Raw genomic sequence first — 26,923 nt, forward strand, 5'->3', positions numbered from 1 at the left:
TTTGGGACCCCAGGGAAAGAACTCGGTGCATAGCTCTTGCAGTGTTTCTCTTCCTGTGTAGTTGGGTAGTGTTTTCAAGCACAGGGACGAGGAGAGACTCCCTTACATATCAGGAGTTTCTTTCAAGATTTCGCCCCTGCCAGTGCCCACATGTGACTCTGCTTTTTAGATAAGGACTTTCCTCTTCACTACACCGCCACCACCAGTGTTTCTGTAAGAACAAAGTGGATAAAAACATCTACCCGGAAAAGGCTGAAAAGGTCTGTGCCTTCAGAGTGCCAGGGCCTCCCTATCACAGAGCGCTTGCTCCATTGCTCTTCAGGCACTGGGTCAATGAGGGGCTGTGAAGGGTCCCACAGGCTGGACACGGGACACTCGTCGTATTCGGCCACCTGGTAGGGGTAGTAACCATACCAGTATGGGAACATCCCATACACCTGAAATAAGAGGGGAAATAAAATAAATTACTGACACAGAGAAATCCGTTGAGAAGTTTCTCTAAGGTCCCGGTACCAGAATACACTACTCTCACATTATTTCTCTTCATTACTCCCCTCATTTTATTCCATCCTAACCCCTTTCTTTCTATAAATTTTAACTTCTAGTTGATCTTTCCCATAATCTGTCACCCTCACCTCCTAACTCATCTTCTTCTCTTATCTCTCTGCACATATGATGCCCTTCTGAAGAAATAATTCTGCCTTCATTTCCACACCAGCTTTTCTGTCACCTCATGCTGGGACAGCATTTCCCTAAGAGCTTTCCCATTCCCTGAAACCCATCTCTATTCTTTTTTTTTTTTAAAGATTGATTTATTTCTACAAGAACTAGGATACAGATCAGAGGCGTGGGAGGGTGAGAGGATTCACCAGAGACAGAGCAGAGAGCAGAACAGGCAGACTGACAAAATACACTGCTGAGGGGAGCAGTGGGCGAGACAGGAGAGGTCTGCCACACCTTGTGGGAATCTCCCTGGCTGGCCGGGAATCGAACCCGTGCTGCAGAGGCTGCGGACAGCTTCACAGTGCTGCACTCAACCCCCTGAGGCACTGGGGAGGCTTCCCATCTCTATTCTAATGGAGATTGTCTTCCCATCATCTCCCTCTGCCCTCCCCCCCCACTTCGGCAGCCCACTCACAGAGCTGTTGCTCAGCTCTCTCTCTGGTCTAAGGAGTAAGACACTCTCATCCACAGCCCGGACTGCACACAAGGACTGAGGAGCTGCCTGTAGCTGAAGTTCCACATCTCCTCCTGGAAGCTGCTGAGAAGGTGAGAAGCCAAGGGAAACCTGGCATAGGGAAAAAATATAATTTTGAGAACGGGTTAGTTTGGAGAGGAGGAAAAACATGTCATTTGGATCATCAGCCAATACATCCCAGCTATGCTACTCAACCTGCTCCTTCCTTACATATGAAGGAGAGAAAGATGGAAGGGTGGAGGGAGAAAGGGGGAGAGAGGGAACATATGTTATATAGAACATGTGATTTCTCAACATGACCAAAAAAAAAAAAAGCAGGAGAGAGACAGATTCTGAGAAAGCGGAAGAAATATATAAATACAACACCCAACTTCAATATTAACTCCTTATTTCCATGCCCCTCTTATCTCCAAACCCAGGGCACACAATGTCTCTCTTTCTGGCCAGGTCTTTCTTCACCTTCTTCTGCTGCCATTTTACCTGGTTGTCAAAGCACATCTCTACTGAGAACTGAATCTTGTCAGCTATAACACCTCCACTGGGAACAATGGCGTAGACCAGCAGGGAAGGGTCAGGAGCTACTCTGGAAGTGAAGGTCAGTGAGAGAGAGAAGGAGCCTTTGGGTCCTGAAAGAGAAGAGGGACATATAGATTGAGAGTGGACACTCACCTCCCAAGGACTTGCAGCCAGTGCAGCCTTCCTGTGTGAGTTACTTCTTACGCTCCCGTTCTTCTACGTTAATTGTTGGTGTTGTTCTGAGTGCTTCTATGTATAAGGACTGTTTCATGGAAGTTTAAAATACCCCTGTCCTCTTCCAAGAGAAACATGAACACTCACCTTTCTTCCAGTTCATCTGTTTTTGCCCCTCAGTCACCAAATTCCCTTTGCCTATTAACTAAGGAAGAGAAAAGAAAATCAGCAGGAGCACTAAAGTTATGGGGCTTTAGCCTTGACCCTTTTTCTGAGGCATCCCTGCATCTCTGCGTGAGGAGAGGATGTTTTCATGGTTCCAGATCCTGGGCCCATGCTTCACAGAGCATCCTCTTACTAGTCAAACACAGGACACTTCCAAGAGCTCTCATGCCCTGCCCATTGGAGGTCATCCTGGGCAGCAGAGACAGATGGGAGGAGACAAAGGTCCTCACCACCGTAGGACCAGACAGAATAGAAATCAGTCTTCTCAGAAACCAGGCAACTGCCCACCATTTCTTGAGAGTCTTCAGGATTTATTCCCTTATAATCTTTGTAATATAAAGTGAACTAAAATTCATCCTCACCACCTTTACTTGTTATCACTCAGTCAAGTCTATGGAAATGAGTATACCATAAACTCTCCTGAATCTTCTAACATTTGACTTTCCAGAAGAGAAACTTCCTTCTCTGTCTCCTGTTGAACTCACTTGAAACCCAATTCTTTGAAATTGCTTCTAAGTAGTCACCTCAGACTCCAGTCACTGGGTCTGTGGCCGGTTCATCAGACCATCGGAGCCATAGCCCCTCTGGTCTCATCAACCCCGACACTACTTTTCTCCTAGGCCTCTCCACAAAAACCTGTGTGATAACACAGTGTTAACAGGCACTGTATTATCACTCAGCCCTATTACTCTCCACATATCCCACCTCAGCCTTAGTGTCAGGATAATTGTTATGGCTTCATGAAGATATTGGAATGATCCAGTAGGGATCATTGAAATGTGGCTAGCCCACATGCATTTAAGTATAAAATATATTTTTTGAGTTTCAAAAGCTTGAAACTTAGCCGAAACAAAGATTATAAAATATCTGTTCATGATTTATATATTGACTGCATGTTGAGATGATCATGTTGGATATATTGGTTTAATAAAATATATTTTAAATGTTAGTTTCATCAGTTCTCTTCATTTTTTTAACGAGATTTCTAAAACTTTTAATATTGCCTGTGTATTTTACATTCTGTCTCTGTCTAGACTGTCCAGTCCCCCTCTCTGGCTCACTCTCCTCATTCCCTTTCCTGACATACTTTCACTTCTCCTCATTCCCAGTCTCACATAGTAGGTGAAGATAATGTCCTGGTTGGCCTGGGTGTCAGCTGGATCAATGTAATAATCCACCAGCACTTCCTGGGGCTGGCCACATCTCAAGGTGCCCTTCAGCTGGCGGATGCCAAGGAAGCTGTGAGTTGTATTGTAAAAGGGCCGCAGGTACAGGTAGGCATTTTGATAGTAACGAGGCACCTGTTCTGGACTATATACCATGTCTTCCATTTGGAACCTGCCCTGAGAGAAAGAAAGAGAAGGAGGTCTTTTAAGCGTGCACATCAGCCTTATTAACCCCATGGGTTTGCTATGATTTTTAAATAGACCTCTTCATATCTTCACTGCCTATAAAAACAACATTTGGACACTTCATTAGAAGTCAGGTCTAGGATGTTTGAGGAATCCATTATACTGGTATGTGCTGCAGCTCTTTGGTATATAGGGGAGTGAAGCAAGGGCTGAATTATAGGAAAAACATAAATGACAACTTCACAGAGGTCTAGGGGATGGATAAACATGACCAAGATTATATATCTCAGGCATAAAAAACAAAACAAAACAAAAAAACAAGGTGGGCTCTCTGGTGGCACAAGGGGTTAAGACGTAACCTATGAAGCAATCCGCAGCCACTGCAGCATGAGTTCGATCCCCAGCCAGGGAGCAACCCACATGGCGCAACAGACCTCTCCTGACTCACCCGCTGCTACCCTCAGCAGTGAATTTCAGTCAATCTGCCTGTTCTGTTTCCCACTCTGTCTCTGGTGGATCCTTCCACCCCCCCCCCACACCTCTGGCCTGTACCCCAGTTCTTGTATGTATAAATAAATAAATCTTTAAAATCAAAACAAAACAAGAGGACAAGATTGAAAACAATCTTTCTAAGTAGAGTGATTGGTGCCTAAAGTCAATGTATATATCATGAGCCACAATGCAAATTGTATGTATTTGCTTCAGTGATGTGGCTAAATGACTGCACTGGTGGCTCAATTCTTCTTCATCCCTACAGTGTGGACATCCTTTACCATGCAATTCTACAGTGCCCTTTGAGTCTGACATCGGGCCACCATGTGACTTGGGAATGGAATATGAGCCTGTCTGAGAAAACAGAGGCTTGGAAAAGCCCTTCACATCTGCTTTTCCTCTTGTACCTGGTCATTGCCACGAGATTATACCTGTGCTAGTTTGGGGGAGTATGAGAGACACATGAAGTACCAGCCACCAGCCTGCTGGTCCACCTACCTGGAGAGACATCCACCCAGATCAGCAGAGATGCTTTTCTCACTAGATAACAAATGCACAAGCATTGTGTGGCAATTGATAACTAACACAAGTAGACTTTTTTATACACTGTCCAAAATCTAGAATTCTCTTTGTCATTTTTAGGAGTAGTGGGAAGTGGAGGAGAGAGGAATAGGAGGAAGAAGATGACTCTGAACCATTTTTCTTCCTTCCTTTGATTTCAAGCATAGGATCAAATAGAGATGGAGATAAGTCATAAGGTAAATGAAAAATAGCAATTTTGATCGAAAGGGGCATTTATCTCATTGATTTTAAAAACAAACAGGAAAAGTTGACATCAATTGAATGAAGGAGATGGAATTACAAAGGGTGGGGGGGAGAAAGAAATTGAACAATTCTAAAGTATTTCTTCAGGGAAGCCTTCCTTGCTAGAAGCTGGCCCCCTAGCACTTACCTGCAGAGAAATGCCCATCCCGTTCCAGAGAGCTGTGTCCAGCTTGAAGGTGGCGAGGCCATCATTGTCAGTGATGAGGGTCTGGTTCATGGTTTCATTTGTGCCATAAATTACCAGAAACACTGGATGATTCTTGAGGAGGGAATCATCATGGCCCCTAACTCTGATCTGAGGGATGAAGGCATTTGGGGTGGGAGTTAGGATTGAAGTAGATGCAGTATGAGAAAAAGTGAGATGATGACAGAAACTCTAAGACCATATCCCAGAACAGAGTTCAGAAAAGGTAATTTTCAAGGGTAAATACAAGGGTGATTCAAGGGCAAAAAACTGGGATCTATGAAGAGCTGAGAAACAAAAGTAGTTTATCCTGGAACAGAAGCATGTATGCTAAGCAGTTAATGGAACTTTAAGAGCCTTCATTTGTGCAGGCCTCTCCCAAGTTCTGTGCATTATTTTGCTTTCATTTTCTTGAAGAGAGTCCTTTTCCACTCCCAAATTCCATATTCCTTAGGCTCAGAGAAAATCTGGATCTACTCTTGGTATAGAGAAAAGTGGATCTAAATATATACAATATCATTGTGTTGACCAGTTATTAGGGAAGTGAGAAAAGATAAACTTTAAAGAGGGGGAGATTAAGATCAATATCATTAAACAGACTCTAACAAAGGACATCTTTAAATCTCTAAAGAAAAGGCTTCAGCAGCTAAAAATGGCTGTCAAAGAAAGTATGATATTAAGCTTGCCTAGATGCAGGAGCCCTGACTAGATGATTTCTCCAGAAAGCTTACAACTCTAAAATTCAAGATTTGGGCATTTGATGAGCCACTGACCCAGGAAGGGCACTGAGGTCACATCAATATTCAAGGCAAATTTCCTGTGAAATTAAGGATAGCAAAGAGCTAAAAGTATATACTGTGAATGCAGGGTTCAATTGTAGTGATCAGTTCCTAGCTGTATAAGCTTGGGAACACCACTTAACTACTCTGTGCTTCAGTCTCCTCATCTGTAAAATGGAACCAGTAATAGCATCTGCCTCACTGGACTGTCATAAAGACTAAGTAAGTGGATACGTGCATAGTACTTAGAATAATGGTGTGTCAGCTATTATGTGTCTCTAGCAAGATGGCAACAGTGGATGGTTAAGCAGTTTTTGTCTGTGAAAAGACAAGTTTCCACATACCTTCCCGTGGAAGGGGAAATTGGGGTAATAAAAATTATTGGTGTCTTCAAAGGTCATTGATCCCATCTGTGAAGAAATGTAGATCTCCCGAGTGGTATTGGCCTCCACTCCTGCGGAAGGAAAGCAGATGTATGATGATCTAAATACCTGATTATAGGTCCTCCCTGGTGGCACAAGGAGTTAAGCACCACACTGTGAAGCAATCCTGTCTCTGCAGCACAAGTTCAATGCCCGGCCAGGGAGAAACCCACATGGTGAGGCAGACCTCTCCTGTCTCGCCCGCTGCTCCTCTCAGCAGTGTATTTCAGTCAGTCTGTCTGTTCTGTTCCCCACTCTGTCTCTAGTGGATCCTCTCACACCACCCTCCCCCCTGCATCTCTGGCCTGTACCCCAGCTATTGTATGCATAAATAAATCTTTAAAAAAAAATACCTGATTATACATCATACCTGGACTAACACAAAATCCCTGAAAACACAGCCCACCAGAAGTATAAGGCTGAAAATATATCTGGCCAAAGAGCCAAATGAACTCTTCCTCCCCACACTTTTGGGGAAGTAGTGGATGGCAGGGTCACATCCTAAATATGAATGAGGGTCAGTATTGAACTCTTTGCCTGGGTCTGAACCTGGTGCAACCCTTTACCTTTCTCTTTTCCTTTTTTTTTAAATTGAGGTGAAATTGTATTACAATATCAAGTTGCAGGTGTGTGTCATTGTCCTTTCTTGTTTCTCAGAGAGCCAGAGAGAACTGCATTCACCTGTCCCTTCCTCCACCACAGTCGCCACAACATTGATGCTCTGACTGTACATATAACCAGTGAGGTTGAAGGTGGACATGTCCACTGAAGCTGAGAAGCATCCTGCTTTGTCCGTCTAGTGAGGCAACCAGACAGAAGACAGAGAGAAACGATGAATTACCTCATTTCTAGTTCCATCGCATAATGTACTGTAGAGGGAAATAATTCTCAGGTTCATACTTAATTTTTTCCATCTTTAAGATGGAATAACTCTCTTACAACATGGAGAGGACACCCACACACATACAATCATGAAACAATTCTGAAGCTCCAAGCTAGAAGGGAGGAAGAACTAACTCCAAAAGAGGAACACTATCTCACAAGGGTTTGAGTTAATTTCTTAATGCCAAAGCAGAATCTAAAAGACAAAAGAACACAGCTATCCTATCTGTTTTGTCCTATCTGTTTAGGACAAAAGAACACAGCTTTGTTCATTGGACTGGGGTAATAGTTGTGCAAAATGCTTCCTACTTTGGGCCTTTGACTACTTTTCTGTATCTATGTTTGCTTCCTGACTCTTTAGGACATGTGAATTGAGTTTCTTTCCTAGATGCCACTTACTCACCTGTCCAGAGAGTTTCTTGCATTTGTCAGGGAGCTGTTCCTGTTCTCCCTCTGGGCGCCAGTAAGTATAAGCCTTCTGACATGCGGACACCTGCACTGCCCCCAGCACTGGCTTCCCATAGGTGTACCTGGCCCAGGAGAGTAGGTGCAGAGAAGTCAGTCTTGTCCTTGGCTCCCACACTCCCCACTTCAAAAGTGCACTGACACTCTACCCTTCGCTTCCCACCTTTCTTCAAAGCCTTGGAGACTTGCTTGTTCCCAGTAAGTACCACTCCAAGGACAGAAATAGATCCAGTCTTTTTCCTTACTCCTATTTCTCCCTGCAATTCAATGTTTTGTACAAAGCAAAGACTAAATCACTAATGCTGAGTGAGTGAGCAGTGGAGAGTAGGAGCAGAAACACAATTAGAAAATGTGTTCTTGGAGACTCTGGCAACATTAAATAGCCCAGCTTTTGATGGCTGCATCTATCATCTCTCCACTAACACTCCTTATAGGCTGCTCTCAATGTGGCTTTAGCTTCCACCAGAACCAGAGCTTGGTTCTTACCTGCAACAAATTTTTATTGAGAAAGATTCCTCCACTGTTGATAACTGCTTGGGCTCAACCACCTCCACCTTAAATTTGGGCAGCACTGGAGAGAGTGTAAAGAGAAATGAAAAGGCAGAGGACAAAACCAGCGATAATGAAATCAATTGCTTAAAAACAATGAATTATTAAATTAGTAGATGTATTGATGTATTAAATATAAAATCATCTGATGAGGGGCCTCCCCTGGTGGTGCAGCAGTTGATCACTGGGCTGCGAAGCTGCCCGTGGCCTCTTCAGTGCTGGTTTTATCCTCAGCCACAGGTGAGGGTCCCACATGGTGCGGCAGACTTCTGCCGTGCCCGCTGCTCCCCTCAGCAGTGTACTTCATCAGCCTGCCTGCTCTGCTCTCCCCTCTGGCTCTGGTGAATTCTCTCACCCTCCTGCCCTTCTGACTGTACCCAGTGCTTGCATAAATATATAAATAAATCTTTTAAAAAAATCATCTGATGAATTAATTGAGTGACTGAGTTAAAGGGGAATTATGAAAGCAGCATGATCCTGAAGTTATTAGCTGGCTTAGCACTGATTCAAAAATGAATAATTGATTTTACTTTATCTTGGCTAATGTTCAAACAAGACAATGCCCCACACTTTGACCTGCTTATTCTCCCACCTACCATATTCTTCAACACTGAAGGTGCCAAAGGTCTTGCCCTCAGCCACTGCCACTGTGTAGGTGCCTAGTGTAGCCTCTGGGGCCAGCTGGAAGGATAAGTCCACGATGCCTTGCTCCGGCTGCACTTGCAGCCACTGTGCAATCCTGTTGCTATTTGGATCCTGTGTCCAACAACAACAACAACAAAAAAAACCCAAAAAACAAATGATGTGCCTGCCTGCTTGAGCCCTGCTCTACTCTGCAAAAGCAGGTAAAGAATCCCACCCATCATTCATGACCCTGTGATCTGTTCCTGTGGTCTGTGTTCAGGACAAACAGTTCCCTGCATTATTTATAATTTTCTTCATTACTGGATGAGGTCACTCTCCTATGGGGACTGCCCTCATTTGGAAAGAAAAGGATCCTGATGGAACCAAATAATCAGACTGAGTCCTGTTAGGTCGTATCAGCTTAGGAAGAGGGTTTATTCTATTCATGGTCCCTATTAAGGGAGAGTGTTGCGTTTATAAGATACTTGAAAGACAGCCACCTAGATGGAAAAGTGGAGGTGATGCTATGGGGAACTTATCTTTCCAATTCTTTCCTTCCTGAAAACTTTTCATAGACACTCAACTGTTAAGTGTCTGTGATAATAGATTTTATAAAATACGAAGAGGGTACAGAACCAAGCCTACTTGAACTGGCTTGGCACAGAGGAGTTAAGGAATCAGGAGAGTGTGGTCACAGCAGAGGTTGGTGTCTTTATCTGCAGAGGGTTAGGGCAAGAGCATGGGGGACGCAGGGAAGGCCACACATAAGAGGAAACTCAGGAAAGTCTCGGACTCAGGGCCTGGCCGAGTCTCGGGCTCTGGGCCAAGATCTCAGAGTTGCTTCTGGCTTCAAGATTTAGCATAAATTTTCATTCCTCCTTCTCCACAACTGACAGAAAAAAAAAAAAAAAAAAGAAAAAAGAAAAAACTTCTACTTACCTGCAGTTCTATCAGGGAGTACTGAAAAGGAAAACCAAAGAATTGGGTTAAGGTAGGATTAGCAATGAGGATAAGTTGGTTGAAAGCATCAAGTTCACAAAGCACTCTTTCTTTCTCCTTTACCCACTCCATTCTTTCTAAATGGCTCTTTCTTACCCCTAAAGAGTAACAATGGGCTGATTCTTGAGGAGGAGGGAGAAGAGATTTTCTCAAAGGGATTGTCAGTCTCCAAAAAAATGTGAAGAAATATAGCATTAGGCCCCTCAGCCTTCCTCAGGCTCTGTGACTGAGCTCTTCCACAGCACCCCCTAAAAGAAAGTGCTACCCTGGGGAAGACCCCCAATGTTTAAACCCCTTCTTAAAAGCCAACTACCCCCATGGCCACTTCCGGTACCATTCCAATGCCACTGGGCAGGAACCTTACTTTGAAGCACTGCAAAACAATTTCGAAACAAAATTTAACAGTTCTATCCAAGGATTGTATATAGTTTCCTCAAGAAAGTGGGTGCTAAAGTATTAAGTTCATCGGGGGAACAGGTATCAAATTATCCCTCCTAAATTACTAATTTCAATGACATTGGGGAAATTAGGCTGTCACCACTCTAAGTAATCAAATTTGTCACCCCTGATAATGGGACAAAGTGGCATTATGTGCCTCCCGAAGAGATATTTCTGAGGTTCACAGCATTACCTAATACTTATTTTGCCAAAAATATTTAACTTAAGTCCAGGTAAGACCTCAGACCTGCTTTCAGAAGGTAGGAGAGCAAGTCAGACTGCACAATAAGGAAATAACCAGACAAATCAAGAAAAAAAACCCTGATAGATTAAAACAAGTATGGCAAAATGAAACAAATGTTGAGCCTCGGTGTTAATTGAAAAGTCTAAAAATGTTGAAAACAAAATTGTTGCCCAGGAAATAGATTACTAGAATGTCCAGTAAAATTAAAATGTCTAGTAAATTAAAATCCTGATTAGAGATTTTACATTTATGGAATGGAATTCAGGGCATTATATATACATATATATATATATATATACACACACACACACACACACACACACACACACACACACTCTTAAATGATTAGCAACCAAATGAGATTGAAGGATGTAATTTAGGTATGGGAGTCTCAGATAGGTTACAAAGTCTGGGTCTCACTTGGAAGGAAGAGAGAATAAAATCTAGATTGGTGCTTGAGTTTTCTTTGATCAATACCATATGATGCCAACCAATGAAGAAGCAGAGTATCACTAAATACAAATGTCAGACTTGATAATGGCAAACCTTCAGAAAAGCCAAAATTATATGCAGCCACCTTGGACTAGCTATTGGGAACTAGGGGCAGAGCTGAGCATGCAGGTGGAGCTCTATAACATGGAAAGTAGGGAGGCTAAAAGGGAGAGCTCTGGTTTCCTTGGCCCAACTTGCACCTGGTACTGCTGGGAAGAAGACTTGGAGGAGACACGTGGAGGAGAGACATGTAGGTACATTTGGAAGAGACATGTGGAGAGACTGACAACAGCAGCCATTATGTTGGTGTGGTGTCACATTTTGTCCCAGCTTTCTGGGAGCTGCTTCAGAACCCCTTTCCTATGGTTCCCCACAATATGGTGCCCTTGTGGCAAGCTTTTGGGCCTCATTGTCCCCACTTTGGGCAAACTCTGCTTGAATTGACATTTACCTATGAGGGGAATAGGTAATCTGGAGTGATTTACTGGAAAAAAAACTCCTCTCTTCCTTCTCTATGCATACTAACTCTATTAAAGTTCTTTCACACTAAGACTCAGCTTTGCCTTTATGTGGCAGATGGCACATAAAGGGCACATAAAAGCTGTGGTCACCCTTGGACCCCATTTTAGAGCATGTAAGTTTGGGGCCCCCGGGTACCCATTGGTCACACACTAACATAAAGATTAATTCAAAGTGAGTTAGGTCTTCCACAAACGTGGGGCTACAGAGACAATAAGGAGGCAGATAGCACTGAGATTACTAAGGAGTGCCATAAATTCCAGAAAAAAAAAAAAAAAAAAAAAACTCTTCCTCAGATAATAAATGGCTTTTTCCCACACAGGGGATCAAGAATCAGGGGAAACAACAGCTAGCCAGAAGAAGCCTCTGGAAGGAAGTGAGGGTTCAGGCAGGAAGACAGCATGTCCAAGGAAGTTGCCTGAGGTTTCTGAAGAAATGAGCAGAGCAGTCAAACTGGGCATGGTCAGTTACCCACAAGAATACTTTAGTTCTGTGAAGATAAAATATTGTGCTCTGTAAACACGTTTGCCCCTCCGCTTCTTGGTAAAATTCCTTTTTCAGTGTTTTAAATTCAGCATTTCAAATTTTCAAGTTACAAGTTGGAAATTAGAGGAGGTGACGACCTTCTAGAGAAATGGAGTGGAGAGGCAGGAGTCATTTTACAACAGAAACGGAGCATAAATGTGGAAATCAGAGCACTCACCCTTCAGTAATCCTGCCTGATTTGAGCAGTTAAAATATTCTAACAGGGGCCTCCCCGGTGGCGCAGTGGTTGAGCGCTGGGTTGCGAAGGTGCCCACAGCCTCTGCAGCGCCGGTTCGATCCCCGGCTGCTCCCTGGCCACCGCGCAGACCTCTCCTGACGTGCTCCCCTCAGCAGTGTACTTCGGTCCTTCTGCCTGCTCTGCTCCCCGCTCTGGCTCTGGTGACTTCTCTCACCCTCCCGCGCTTCTGACTGTACCCAGTGCATGTATAAATAAATAAATAAATCTATCTTAAAAAAAAAAAAAATTCTAACAGGGGTAGTTAATGAGATCGACCTCCAGGGGGCAGTAGAGTTTAAGATAACTGGCTATCGTCACCCCTGGACCTGAGTGTTTCCTCTTTTCGGCTCTGGAATCATCACTCTGTTTAAAAAATAAGTACTCAGGGCCTCCCCTGATGGTGCAGCGGTTGAGCGCTGGGTTGCGAGGATGCCCGCAGCCTCTGCAGCGCTAGCTCGATCCCCGGCCACAGGCGAGGGTCCCACCAAAAAAAAAAAGTAAGTACTCAGTATTATACCGAACTCCCAATAAAGAAAGGGTAAATGTAATGGGAGAGAGAAACTAAAAGGATGTTAATCGGGAAAGTAGAGGAGGCTGCCTTTCAATGAGCTCATCACTTTCGTGTACACAGGCAAAGGGACCAGCAGCTCTGAGAACAAGGAGAAAAAATAAAATTCATGTTTCCCTATTGTGATCCTTAGAAGTTTCATTTATATATGAAGGCTAGGTCTCCCCAATACATGCAGAACAGGCATTCCCAAGACACTGGAACAGGTAGAGTATTTCCAGCTGAGTTCAATCAAGGCCCTGCAGTGTCAGGAGAAATTGTTATTGCACCGTTAACTACCCAGAAGAATGAAGATTGGACTATTATACAGAATTAAGGATTTCACTAGAAATAAGTTTTCTGTTGGAGAAATGTATACATGAGGCAGGGCAAACGTCTAATGACAGAGCATCTGTTCTTTGTCTTGAGGCCCCTCTCTCATTTTAACTCATTTGCTTTAGAAACCCTATTCACGGAGAGTCTCCATACACAGGTAATTAAGCTTGTTCTTTACTCTTTCTAATCTGTCTGGTGTTAATTTGTTTCCTCAACTAGCCCCCAAAAAACCCCCGAGATATGGGAGGAAATTTTTTCTCTTTCCCTACAATATGAGTTATGACTGAAGAGAAAAAGAAGGCAGACAGGTTTTCTGAGAAGTAAATATTTCAGAAGCATGTAGAAAGGGCATATGTCCTAAACTGAGATCTAACCTATGATAACCCTTGTAAATCTATGGACTGATTTTTTTTAATTTGCCAAATGTTACCACATTTTATTTCTGGCATGTATTTTTCAATGTTGCCTGAAGAGAACTGCTTTATAAATAATCTTGTCTCAAAGGAAAGAAAGATGGCAGGATGGATATTCTTATGTCTTCCTTTTATTAAGCACTCCCAAATTATATCTGAACTGCAAAGTCACTTGTCATTCCTAGAGAGAAAAATCTTGAAGTTTGCAAAAAAACTTCTTTTACAACTGCGGGGAATGGAACCATCTCTCAGGAATGTTAACTCGATAATGTTCTTGTCTATTAAACTGGAGAATAGATACCGCTGCTTGTTTTTTGGACAAATAGGGGCAGGTGCCCTGAAGCTAGCACAATACTCACAAGCTTCTGCAACCCCAAGGGCCTCCCCTCCTATCACCTGGAGAGCCTCCCTCTTCCCACCCAAACCTCACCTTGTCATTCACTGGAGCAAAGTTGCTGGTCAGGGTGACGATGCGAAAGTGCACTATGGGGAAACAGGTAACGTTAGCAAAGGGGATTTTCCCCCCTCTCACTCAGAATCTTTCTTGCTTCCACCCTTTCTATTTCCACACACATATTTCTGAGTCAGCGAAACCCCATCAAGTTTTACTCTTTAAAAACAAAACAAAACAAAAAATACCCTAGTCAGAAAGAGAGGTAAAGCCTCAAACGGTTTCTCTTCAGAGCTCTCTCTGACTTTGAAACCTGAGAATGGAATGCCCCTCGAAGGAACAAAGAACAAATTCAAGTAACTAAGCTTGAGCCAAAATCCCTGGAAGCTTTCTGTTCATAGCCTAGCAGCTGGCTGTCAAACCCAGAAATCCAAGGACTCTTAGAAAAATCTATTCCAGGAGAAATGTGTACTTCAGTTTTAGTTTTAGATACACAGTAGAATCTCCACCCACGAGTCTCTAGCTGGTAAAGCAGCACGTGTTAAATGCCTATAACATTTCAGCCCTTCAGACCTGCCTCTCTTCTTACTCCTCCTCCCAGAAGCCTCGGCCTCATCATGAAGCCCCCTGTATGAATGTGTCTCCCCTTTCTTTTATGTACCTCTTACCTTTCTGCCCTGTGTTGTAGACAGGTTTGTCAGTCTGGATAAAGATGCCATTCCCCTGCCTCTGAATTAGAACCTTTTTCTTCTCCTCAAAGTTGATATTCTTTCCCGTTCCTAATACCCGGACGGTGGCCACTTCTTCCGTGCCACCTGCAGGAGGTGGTACCTGGCCAAGAGAAGGAAGTTCTGGGGAACAGTAGGAGATTGGGGGATATATAAAATGAACTGGTCTCAAGTCAAGAGTGGGAGAGTAAAAGGAAAGGACGGAGTTTTTGGGGTAGCAAGGTAGAGGCATCAAACAAGTTGCCACGAAGAAGAGAAACCATAACAAAAGGTTAAGGTCAAATGCTAGAAGAAAAATGCAAGGTCAAGGAAACTGTGGATGAGTTATGGCCAGGAGATGAAGTTAGGTTTAAGTGAGGTAGATTTAAAAGCATGGCAAAATAAGGTAACAAACTTCATACTTGAAGTTAGATCACAGTGAGAGCCTAGGGAAGACAATAGGACAGTAAGGAATCAGAGTTGGAGCCAAGACTGGGCTTACCAAAAATGAGATGCAATGTAAGTGCCTCTTCTTCAATCCAGAGTGTTCTAGCAACTTCTGGATTTTGTCCTTGGTCTCCAGAGTAATAGTGAATTTCACATCACAGTACCCTGGGCTCAGATCCAAACAAACCTTCTGAGCAGAGGGGAAGTTAAGCTGGGCTGGTAATGTCACCAGATAGTTTCTATTAAGAAAGCAAATGGATTTCAGGATAGTAATGATTCATTCATTCAATGAAAAGCTAAGCGCTCTCCTAATCACTCAGCACATAGGAGTGAATTAAACAGACAGAACCCCTGCCTTTATGAGTCTTAGAGGAATCATATGAGGGAGGAGAGCTGGCAGTTTACAAAGAACCTACCACTTTAACCCTCCCATCATTAGGAGGTGACCATTGAGAACCTATGTTGAAGTTATTAAGGAGGAAATCAGTTCTATGACACACAAAAAGGTATAAGGATGTATTTTAATATTTAATATTTAATACTGTGTTTAATAATACTGTATTTTAATATTCTCTTTTTTGTAAAAGTTCCCATTGGCACCTCTGCTTTTCTCTCTGGGTAAAAGAGAAATGAAACAAAAGGAGGGAAAAGATGAGAAAGAAATTAAACCAAAAGTTATCTCTTCTCCCGACACTTATGTTTGAGAAAGACAGTCAAAGAAACCACCTAAGTTAACTGACACCAAGCACTTACGGGAGGAATTTTTCAGCAGTGGATGGCAACAGGGCCAATATTCCTAGAAGGAGTTGAGCCCACATCTTTGTGGGTGAGATGGACTCCTGAGCATCAGGAAGCAGAGGTCTGTTCCTCTGCTGTAGTATATATGTTGATCTCCCTGGGAATGTGTGGACCTATGGCTGGTCTCTAGCCAATCATCTACTGGGGCCCCAGGCGAAGGTGGTAAACCAAGGTAGGGCTTCTGTTCACTCCCTCAATTTTATTTCTTCCTGAAACATTCATACTGGCTCAGCCAGTCCATAATACCTGCTTTGGGGAAAAGCCAGAACTGAATATTCACAGTGTAATACTCTGGCACGTATTTTAGACTCCTCCCTTGTTTTCTGGTCTCATTCCAAATTCCCATCTCTATTTGATCTTATTTTTCTCTTTCTATTACTCTTTTTGGGAACACAAATCTGTATATAGTATAACAGAAAAGCAGGACACCACTATCTAATGGTGAATTTAAAATATTAATACTCAGTTCTGTTGTGACCATGTGGAAATAAGAACATAGACAGTCATTGAGAAAATACAAATGGACAACTTTTCTGAGAGCAATTTCACAATACACTTCAAACTACAGTTGGGGATTTGTAGGATTTGCATATTCTTTGATCCAGCAACTCCTATTCTGGAAATGTATCTTCTGAGGAAAAAGAGCACGCATTCATGCAAAAAATGTAGCTACATGAGTTTCTTCATATTGTTCTTTATAATGGGCAAGACTTGAAAGTCACTAAGAGTACAAATTAGTGAGGGTTCTTTCCGGGCCAATGATCAATCAAAACCAAACCACCTTAAACAGAAAAGAGTTTTTGGTGACTGGGCTGGATTAGACATGAAGAAAGAGCTGAAGGAAGCCAAAAAAATTCTGAAGACTTTACGTCCTAGAATTAAAAACTTGATTTTCCTGGGCCTCATTTCCTTCCATCTTTCAGTTTTACTTGCTTGTCTCACACTGCGCACAGGATTTCCTTTAAACAGTTGAAAGAATAACACCCTGTCACGATACAGAGCAATGGACAGAACCATCTAGATTCAGAGATGATCTAGATGTTAGAACTAACTATTAAAGAGGGATTTTAAAATGGCTAGGAGTAATACATTAAAGGATCTAATTAAAGGTGAACAATATCCATGAACAGACAGGGAATTTCAGGAGAAAGATAGACATAATGAAGTAAAATACAAATGCTGAAATTAAAGAAATTTGGTATCAGAGGTAAACAGTTCCTTCTTTAGTGTCACCAGTAAATGACACTGAAGAAAAAATTAACTAACCTTGACCTCGAAGATAGGTCAATAGAAATTACCAAACTAAAACATACCCACAAAAAAAGGATGGAAAAAAATGAACAGAACAGGACAATATCAAATGGTTTCACTTTGGAATTCTTGAAGGGGAACAGAACAAGCAGAAGAAGTGTTTGAAGAGATAGTAGATGAGAATTTTCCAAAAATAATGAAAGATATCAAATAACAGATGCAAGAGTCGTGGGAAATTCCAAGCAGGTTAAATGTTAAATAAAACATGCTTAATCCCATCATATTAAAATTGCTAAAAATCAGAGATAAAAAGAAAGTCTCAAAGGTGATCAGAGGGGAAAAATCCATTATATACAGAAGAACAAAAATTAAAGCAAACTTCTCATGAGAAACAATACTAGCCAATAAATTAGCCTCTTTAAAGTATAAAAAGACAATAAATTAGCCTCTTTAAAGTACTAAAAAAAAAGAAAAGGAAACCCAGAATTCTGTGCTCAACAAAGCTTGATAGCTCTGACATTCAACAAAAGACTTTTTCAGAAAAACACAAACTGAGACAATTTATTGTCAACAGATCTGTGCTACCAGCAGTATAAAAGGGAGTTCTTAAGGTAGGAGATATAAGAACAGATTGTCAAACTATGGCCAGCAGATCAAAGCCAGTCTGCCACACTTTAACTTTTCAATTAAAGTTTTAATTGGAACACAGTAACATTCACATGTTTTTGTGTTACCAGGTAGATTTGCACAATTACAAGATACTATCTGGCAGGCAAATCCTACATTATTTATTATCTGATCATTTACAGAAATTTGCTGACTCCTGGAATAAGACACCAGATAGAAACTGCACAGATAAATGAAGATCTATGGAAATGGTATCAAATAAAATAAATATTAAAACAGACATTTAAATCAATTTTTAATCACTCTCAAAGATAAATGGCTGCCTAAAGCAAAAAATAGTTCATTCCTGGATATAATGTAGCAACGAGGCATGTTTTACAGGTCAGGACAAAGGGAATGAAAAATGAGGAAACATTGTAGAACTTGCTCACCATGATTTCTTGGGCAATTTTTCCTTCTCTCATATTTTGAAGTTTGTGACTTAAATGTTTCTCCTCTTCTTTCCTTTGTTTTTTTTTTTTTTTTTATAGAGGCATGTTTTTTTTATTTATTTTTATTATTTGTTTGTTTGTTTTTTGTTTATACATGCACTGGGTATAGTCAGAAGCGTGGGAGGGTGAGAGAATTCACCAGGGCCAGAGCGGGGAGCAGAGCAGGCAGAAGGACTGAAGTACACTGCTGAGGGGAGCAGCGGGCGGCAGGAGAGGTCTGCGCGCCATGTGGGACCCTCCTCCGGTGGCCGGGGAGCAGCCGGGGATTGAACCGGCGCTGCAGAGGCTGCGGGCAGCTTCGCAACCCAGCGCTCAACCGCTGCGCCACCGGGGAGGCCCCTCTTCTTTCCTTTGTAACTTGTCTAAGTCACCAGTTCACTCAGCTTTTCTAAAATCTCTCCAGTTCTGAATCTTCTTTTACACTGGCCTTTTGATTTTAATCCAGAAAACTTTTTAACTTTGGGATCCTATTGGACATTATCCAATCCTGTGTATCTGAGAAGCTGGAGTGGTTCCAGTTATAGGGGCTTCTGTGGCTCCAGTGATGTATTAGTCATGCAGTGCAAAAAAAAGTAATGCCTGAGCTAGGGTGAAGTGCTTATTTACCTTAAATGTATTTCACTTGGATTTCTAGGAAGTTAATTTTACTGCAAAGGGGAATTTATTTTTTTCTTAAGATTTATTTATTTATGCATGTAAGAGTTGGTGTACAGGCCAGAGATGGGGTTGTGGGGGGGTGAGAGAATTCACTAGAGGCAGAGTGGGGAACAAAACAGGCAGACTGACTGAAATACACTGTTGAAGAGAACAGTGGGCGAGACAGGAGGGATCTGCTTCGCCATGTGGGTTGTTCCCCAGCCAGCCGGGGATCGAACTCGTGCTGGTGCTGCAGAGGCTGTGGACTGCTTCGTAGTGCGGTGCTTTACCCCTTGCGCCACCAAAGAGGCCCCTGCAAAGGGGAATTTAAAAGGGCTATTTACTGCCCTTGCAACCAGAAGATACCACTCTTGCAAAAGAAAGATAATGGAGCAAACAATCTGTATGATGAACACCATTTATTGGCTGTGTGACCCTTGATAAGTTACTACCTTCTCTGTGCTTCAGTTTTCTCGTCTATAAAATGAGGACCAGGGGCCTCCCTGGTGGAGCAAGGAGTTAAGTCTCAGTGCTATGAAGCTATCAGCAGCCACTGCAGTATGAGTTCTATCCCCTGCCAGGGAGGTGACCCACATGGTGCAGCAGACCTCTCCTGTCTTGCCCACTGCTCTCCTCAGCAGCGTATTTCAGTCAGACTGGCTGTTCTGCTCCCCACTGTTTCTGTGAATCCTCTCACCCCCATGCCCCCGCACCTCTGGCTTACAACCCATCTCTTGTATGCATAAATGAATAAAATAAGTCTTTTTAAAAATAAATAAAATAAAGTAAGGGCCAAAATAGCACACAACTTACAGAGTTGGTGTAAGAGTCAAATGTCTTCAGGCATGGAAAGTGCCCACTACAGTGCCTGAAAAATAGTAAGCTTCCTACAAATGTTCACCTTAATATTATTAAAAATTATGATGGCGAAGCCTTTCTTGCAGTTAGTGGCTTTCAAGCATCCTGAAGAGTAAAATAAGGAAAAATTTGTGAACTTGTTACATAATAATGTGACTGGGTTACCCTACCAAACTGTATACTTAAAATGGTTCATAGGGTAAATCTTATATCACGTATTTTTTTAACAACTAAAAAGTAAAATAATAAAGATCTAGAGATTGGGAGGAATTATAGGACAAACTTCTAGTATGTCTTAAATTTTGAAAAAAAATGCAACTTTTATTAAAAAGAAGATTTGTGGGTGATGTTTACTTGGGTTTGGGCACACTGAGGGTTCATCATGACCACCAGAAAGATATAGCAAAGCAGACAGGAGAGAGGCAGCTTCTTTGGACTTGCTTTTTGTTCATGCCATTCCCTTTGCCTGGACTTTCTTTTTCCCTCTACCTGGAGTATTTCTTATCATCCTTCAGATTCAGGTAACACCTCCAGGAAGGCATATAACCTGCATTATATTCTCCACTGCTTCTGTTAGAACTAGTTTCTCTTTCTTCTGTGCCCCAAAACTTTAGTACCTAATGCACTTGAACAAGGCACTAGTCATTTAGCCTGGTCATTCTTTCTCACATGTCTCCACCGCACCCCTACTGTAAAATTCTTTAGGATGAGAATCACAGCTTATCCAGATTTCTTTTTTTTTTTTAAGATTTATTTATTTATGTATACAAGAACTGGGGTGTAAGCTAGAAGTGTGGTGTCACCAGAGACAGAGTAGGGAACAGAACAGGCAGATCTACTGAAACACACTACTCAGGGGAGCAGCAGGCGAGACAGGAGAGGTCTGCTGAGCCATGTGGGTTGCTCCCTGGCCAGGCCAGGGATCGAACTCCTGCTGCAGTGGCTGGCAATAGCTTGATAGTGCTGTCTTTCACCTCTGTGCCACCAGGGAGGCCCTTATCCAGATTTCTTCCCCTCAGTCAGGAACTCAGTATGAATGCTTAAATGAGGATCAAAATGCAAAACTTACTCCACGTTTCATCGATCTCTTCACTACCTCCAGGTTCGTTCCCTCTGCTTCTGCTCCCCCAAATTCTTTCAATGTTTTTTCCCTCCTTGGAACTCTTGTGTGGTATAATTTTATGATTAGTGGCATCATTAATTATTCTTCCCTCCAGCTTACTTCACATTCTATGAAGGGAAGAGTCCTTCTTTTGTCTTAATTGATATATTAATAAGGGAGACTTCACAAAATGCTTATTGTAACACATTTTGCTGGACCCCTGCCCCAGAGTTTCTGATTCACTGGTCTATGGTGGGACATGAGAATCTGCATTTTGAATAACTTCTCAAGTAATGCTGCTACTGCTGCTGCTCCAGGGACCACACTTTGAGAAGGGCTGATGTAATGCAGACCCACAGAGTCACCAGTCAGAAAGACTTCCTGGAATTTAGAGTGAGCTTTTGATAATAAAGGAGCAGAATGTCAAACTCTCACTAATATCCATTAGAAAGAGGTCATCAACCTGTGTTCCTTTATCTTCATCCTCCGTTTTGTACAGTCTGATCTCCCAGGACTTCTCTGGGAGTAGGACTTCTCTAGCGATTTTAGCTGGGTACTCTACTACTTGGAGTAAAATGAAAATAGTAACCATATGTGGTAGAAGAAATAAGATGCCAACACTAATGAGCTCTCTGTGGAATGATGGAAAAGCAGAGTTGCTCAGAAAATATGAGGCAGCCTCTGGGTTTTATGGTCTATAACTTTCTTTAAAATATATCCCAGTAAGCAATGTTGCATATGTGAAACCATGACTGTTAAATTTTATCTACTCCTGGAATAATTAGGTAGCATTCTGAGGCCCAGAATAAACTTCACCTACAGATTCACTTAACAAAGAACAGGCACTGAATTTTGCTAGTTCTTGTATGTCTACTTTTAATATAGTTCCTGGCACCTAGGAAACTTTCAATCAGTAAATACTGGTGAGAGCTGGTAAGACTGTGATTGGATCTTCCATAAATATCTCTTTAGAGCCTGGTTAGAAATATCCTAGAAAATGTGTTTCTAGGGAACAGTCTAAACCAATCCCTCCATGCTCCCTCTCCCACAAAAAACACACACAGACATTCACATGCCCAAGCTATTTGTCAGGTAGGAGAACTTTGCGGTTGCCTTTGGAGAGTCTGATTGATATGGACACAAGGGAAAACCAGTACATCCAATTTAGGTTTTAGTCACATCAATAAATCCTTAAGTAAATAATAAAATTTTATTACAATACAGTCATTGTCTACTGAAAGATTGTATGAAAATGAATGCCAATTTAGAGAAATGTGAAACCCAGAGTTTTCAAATATGCTGAACTATATTCTATTTTCTTTTGGTTATTAATTACTTGTCTTTACATACACAATTCTATCCTCTGCCAACCCTTTTCTATCTACCCTTCCCTGAGGTGGCCAAGAAGGGTAGGTGTCAAGTCGCGTTTAATGACTTATGGGATTAGGCTGACTTTTCAGAAACTTTGGCTTTTGGATCCCGACCAGTGACTCATAAGGGTTCATTGCAGAAAAATACCAGGGAGAATTACTGAAAGGGGTTGCATCACTGGAAACAGCTGATATGTGAAAAAGAATTCTGAGATATGGCTGGCATTTCCTCCAAATGCCTGTTTAAAGATATACAATATAAAGATACACAATTTAGCAAGACCATTTATACAAACCAGAAGGAAAACACAGGAGTTCTGGTAGAATTTGATTTGCCAGACCCCGAAGAGCTGGGTTTCTTGGCATTGTGCCTTGCCTGGCACTTGTAGCTCAGTCTGTGTTCTTGGTTGAGGAACATGGGGCCATTTATACCTTTGAAGAGTAGGCTTTGAACAAAATTGCCAGTGGCGTGGAGGATTTCATTAACATCAGCTTTCAGCAGTTTGGCTAAAAGCATTACAAGTTGAAGAAGCCTTAAAATAAAAAAGCAAACAGTTGATGAAAAACCCATAGGTAAAGAAAATGAAGATGGTCACTGAGAACTTTGTCAATAGTCAAGATGATGAAATGATTCATCTTTGGAACGTCCTTTGGTCAAACTGACTCCTGGTTTACATCTCCCAAGCCCTTGATATTTCCTAGCTTTGTATGATCATTAGGACTTAGGGAGGAAAGCCCTAGTTTCACATGAAAGATCTTTACATACATACACAAAGTTTGTTTAATCCCTGGCCAGTCAGGGAGCAACCCACATGGCATAGCTGACCTCTCCTGTCCCACCCGCTGCTCCCCTCAGCAGTGTGTTTTGGTAGATCTGCCTGTCCTGCTCCCCACTCTCTCTGGTGAATCCTCTCACCCCCTCCCCACACACACACCTCTGGTCTACACCCCAGTTCTTGTATGCATATATAATCTTTTTTAAAAAATTAATTTAGGTTGGAGTAAAGATTTAAATGCAAGATCTGAAATATGACTTCTAGGAGAAAATATAGAGAAAAAGCTTATTGACACTGATCTTAGCAATTATTTTTTGGGTATGACACTCAAAGCACAAGCAACAAAAGCAAAAATAAGCAAATAAATCAAACTACAAATCTTCTACATAGAAAAAGAAATAACAAACAAAATAAAAGGCAACCTAGGAATGGAATAAATATTTGCAAATCATGTATCTGACAGGGATTTAACTTCCAAATATGTAAGGAACTTTATATGAAAACAAAAATAACAAATACTTCAATTTAAAAATGGGCAGAGGAACTGAATAATTTTCCAAAGAAGATATGCAAAATGGCCAAAAGTTATACAAAAATGTACTCAGCATCACTAATAACAGAGATGAAAATCAAAACCACAATGAGATATCACCTTGCACCTGTTAGGATGGCTGCTATCAAAAAGACAAGAGATAACAAGTATTGATAAGGATGTGGAGCAAAGGGAAATCTTGTACACTATTGGTGGTGATAAAAATTGAGGCAACCATTATAGAAAAAGTTGTGGATATCGCTCAAAATTTTAAAGATTTGTTTATCTAATTTATTTATGCATACAAGACCTGGGGTGTAGGCCAGAGGTGCAGGGGATGAGAGGATTCACCAGAGACAGAGTAGGAAGCAGAACAGTTGTATCTACTGAAATACACAACTGAGGGGAGCAGTGGACAAGACAGAAGAGGTGTGCTGTGCCATGTGGGTTAGCTCCCTGGCTCAGGGATTGAACTCATGCTGCAGTGACTGGCAATAGCTTGATAGTGCTGTGTCTTTAACCCCTAAGCCACCAGGGAGGCTCCCTCCCCCGCTCAAAATTTTAAAATGGAAAAAACCTGTATCCATTAATGGATAAATGGATAAAAAAGATCGATGGTGGGCCTCCCTGGTGGCGCAGGGGTTAAGATGCAACCTATGAAGCTATCCACGACCACTGCAGCACAAGTTCAATCCCCAGCCAGAGAGGTGACCCACATGGTGCAGCAGACCTCTCCTGGCTCACCCGCTGCTCCCCTCAGCAGTGTATTTCAGTCAATCTGCCTGTTCTGCTCCCCACTGTCTCTGGTGAATCCTCTCACCCTCCACACCACTGGCCTGTACCCCAGTCCTTATGCACGTAAGTAAATAAATCTTTTTTTCTTTTAATAATGAAGACTTCAACTTTTTTTTTTTTTAAGATTTATTTATTTATTTATACATGCACTGGGTACAGTCAGAAGTGCGGGAGGGTGAGAGAATTCACCAGAGCCAGAGCAGGGAGCAGAGCAGGCAGAAGGACTGAAGCACACTGCTGAGGGGAGCAGCGGGCGGCAGGAGAGGTCTGCGCGCCATGTGGGACCCTCCTCCGGTGGCCGGGGAGCAGCTGGGGATTGAACCAGCGCTGCAGAGGCCGCAGGCAGCTTTGCAACCCAGCGCTCAACCGCTGCGCCACCGGGGAGGCCCAAGTAAATAAATCTTTAAAAAAAAAAAAAACATGGATGGGTGGATGGAGTTAGATAGATAGATAGAGATAATATGCTAATTGCCCATAAAAATGAAGTAAATTCTGCAATGTGTGACATTATGGATGAACCTTGTGAACATTATGCTAAGTGAAATAAGTCAGACAGAGAAAGACAAATACTGTATCATCTCATTTATGCAGGAGAGATGAGTCTCAAACTCAGAAACAGGGTAGAATGGCAGTTGCCAGGGACTAAGGATGTTGGCCAAAGGGCACAAATTTTCAGTAATAGATAAATAAGGGCCTCCCTGGTGGTGCAGCGAGTTGAGCACAGTGCTGTGAAGTTGTCCGCAGCCTCTGCAGCGCGGGTTCAATTCCCGGCTGGCCAGGAAGAAACCCACACAGCGAAGCAGACCTCTCCTGGCTTGCCTGCTGCTCCCCTCAGCAGTGTTTTCTGTCCATATGCCTGTTCTGCTCCCTGCTCTGTCTCTGGTGAATCCTCTCACCCTCCTGTACATCTGGCCTGTACCCCAGTTCTTGTATAAGTAAATAAATCTTTAAAAATACATACATACATACATACATACATACATACATAAAAGATAAATAAGTTCTGCAAATACAACATACAGCATGGTGGTTTTAGTTAGTAATACTGCATGAAATACTTGAAATTTGCTAAGACAGTAGCTATGACATGTTCTCCCCACGTATTCACAAAAATGGTAACTATGTGAGGTGGTAAGTATAGTAAGTAGCCTTACTGTGTAAATCATTTCACAGCATATACATGTATTGATTCATTATGTGGTGCACCTTAAACTAATACAATGTTATTTGTCAATTGTATCTCAATAAAACTTAGGGGGAAAAGAAAGCTCAAATATGCTTGACTAGTTAGGTATTATGTTTTAAACTAACTTAGTCTATCAATTACATCTAGTGATCAAATAGCTATTTTGCGTTAGAATCAGGAGATCCCTCCACGTCTGCCTCTATTTGAATCAAACAACTCTTGAAACACTCTACAGCACACACTCTGAGGTCCCCATGAATGTGGTTTGCCCACAGCACTGGCATGTGATGGAAACATGATAGAAACTTGGTTTTGGCAAATCTTGTCTCTATTCCATCACTGTTTCTGCTTTCTGTGTAAGGAAATCACCCAGCTCCAGTATTTCCTGCTCCCCTGGAGGAGGATATAACTCATCTTCCACCTCAACATGTTCACTGTCTTTGACTGTTCTTACAGTCGAATGGTCCCACCAATTCTCTGTATCTCTTTTGATTCTTTAAAAAATTCAGTCTGGGGAGGAGCCGCCCGGACGCTCCCCACGCTCCACCACCGGGCCTGGGAGGGGCGCAGGGGCCGGCATTACCCAGGCTCGCCAATCCAGGGGCCGTGGCAACTCCCGCCACCCCAGCTTACACCGTGCCCTTCTCCACGAGCATGTTTTCCAGGGCCCAGGTGAGGCGGGCTCTGCAGCCGGTGCCCGGGAAGCAGCGACTTGGCGTCTACAGGTTCCTGCCCTTCTTCTTTGTCCTGGGAGGAATGATGGAGTGGATCATGATTAAAGTGCGCGTGGGCCAGGAGACCTTCTATGATGTCTACCGTAAAAAAGCCTCAGAGAGACAATATCAGAAAAGGCTGGAAGATGCATCAGAGACTGAACTTCAGCAGTCAATAAAGTAACTATTAAATTTTACTACTGGTTTCAACTCCATTAAGAATGTACTTTACAGATTTCTTGTTCTTATACACAAGTGCCTTTACAAAGAATTTTTCAGTTTTTCTCTCTGCTTGAATACACTTCCCAAGTTATTTGTTGACAGCACCTGAGCGAAAATTATTTCCTCCTAGAACACATCTGCCCAATGAAACTAGTCTGTGAAATATATTTTAACAAATTGAAAAAAAAAAAATTCAGTCTGATAATCTGCCAGGAATTTTTTTTTTTTGGGGGGGGGGAGTGGGGGATGTTCAAGATTTAATGATCTCCAAAATGTAGGCTGCATTAAGTACTAAAGCGGTGTGCCATGTGGCCACACAGTAGAATAGCTCTGTTGAGGGTTATTCCCTAGAGTTAGTTTTGATCTGGATGTCAGAATCCTGACTTGAGGGGACTCCCCGGTGGCGCAGCGGTTGAGCGCTGGGCTGCGAAGCTGCCTGCAGCCTCTGCAGCGCTGGCTCGATCCCCGGCTGCTCCCAGGCCACTGGATGAGGGTTCCATATGGCGCACAGACCTCTCCTGCCGCCCGCTGCTCCCCTCAGCAGTGTGCTTTGGTCCTTCTGCCTGCTCTGCTCCCCGCCCTG

General features: G+C 42.5%; 2 protein-coding genes across 2 annotated transcripts in view; one reads left to right on the forward strand and one right to left on the reverse strand.

Annotated features, from left to right (window-relative positions):
* The window catches only part of A2ML1 (alpha-2-macroglobulin like 1), a 35,119-nt gene extending 19,318 nt beyond the window's left edge, over positions 1-15,801 (reverse strand). The window contains exons 1-16 of the mRNA XM_037515322.1: positions 15,737-15,801; positions 15,039-15,222; positions 14,498-14,660; positions 13,869-13,921; positions 9,627-9,647; positions 8,660-8,819; positions 8,001-8,085; positions 7,453-7,579; positions 6,849-6,963; positions 6,090-6,199; positions 4,910-5,077; positions 3,229-3,456; positions 2,036-2,093; positions 1,679-1,824; positions 1,139-1,288; positions 243-437 (exon numbers count right to left, since the gene is read on the reverse strand). Of these exons, the coding sequence (XP_037371219.1) occupies positions 243-437; positions 1,139-1,288; positions 1,679-1,824; positions 2,036-2,093; positions 3,229-3,456; positions 4,910-5,077; positions 6,090-6,199; positions 6,849-6,963; positions 7,453-7,579; positions 8,001-8,085; positions 8,660-8,819; positions 9,627-9,647; positions 13,869-13,921; positions 14,498-14,660; positions 15,039-15,222; positions 15,737-15,801 (2,028 nt within the window). The remainder of the gene's footprint in view (positions 1-242; positions 438-1,138; positions 1,289-1,678; positions 1,825-2,035; positions 2,094-3,228; positions 3,457-4,909; positions 5,078-6,089; positions 6,200-6,848; positions 6,964-7,452; positions 7,580-8,000; positions 8,086-8,659; positions 8,820-9,626; positions 9,648-13,868; positions 13,922-14,497; positions 14,661-15,038; positions 15,223-15,736) is intronic.
* Positions 15,802-26,052: 10,251 nt separating this feature from the next.
* Positions 26,053-26,362, forward strand: LOC119248367 (ubiquinol-cytochrome-c reductase complex assembly factor 5-like). Its single transcript, XM_037515323.2, has one exon. The coding sequence runs from the start codon at positions 26,060-26,062 to the stop codon at positions 26,300-26,302; it is 243 nt and encodes an 80-aa protein (XP_037371220.1). The 5' UTR covers positions 26,053-26,059; the 3' UTR covers positions 26,303-26,362.
* The last annotated feature ends 561 nt before the right edge of the window (positions 26,363-26,923 follow it).

This window comes from Talpa occidentalis, unplaced genomic scaffold (genome assembly GCF_014898055.3).
Source record: "Talpa occidentalis isolate TD23 unplaced genomic scaffold, MPIMG_talOcc4v2.1 talOcc4.16, whole genome shotgun sequence".
Classification (NCBI taxonomy): domain Eukaryota; kingdom Metazoa; phylum Chordata; class Mammalia; order Eulipotyphla; family Talpidae; genus Talpa; species Talpa occidentalis.

Bases quoted from the DNA above. Each gene is read 5' to 3' on its own strand.
- LOC119248367 (XM_037515323.2), top strand. From the start codon at position 26,060: ATGTTTTCCAGGGCCCAGGTGAGGCGGGCTCTGCAGCCGGTGCCCGGG.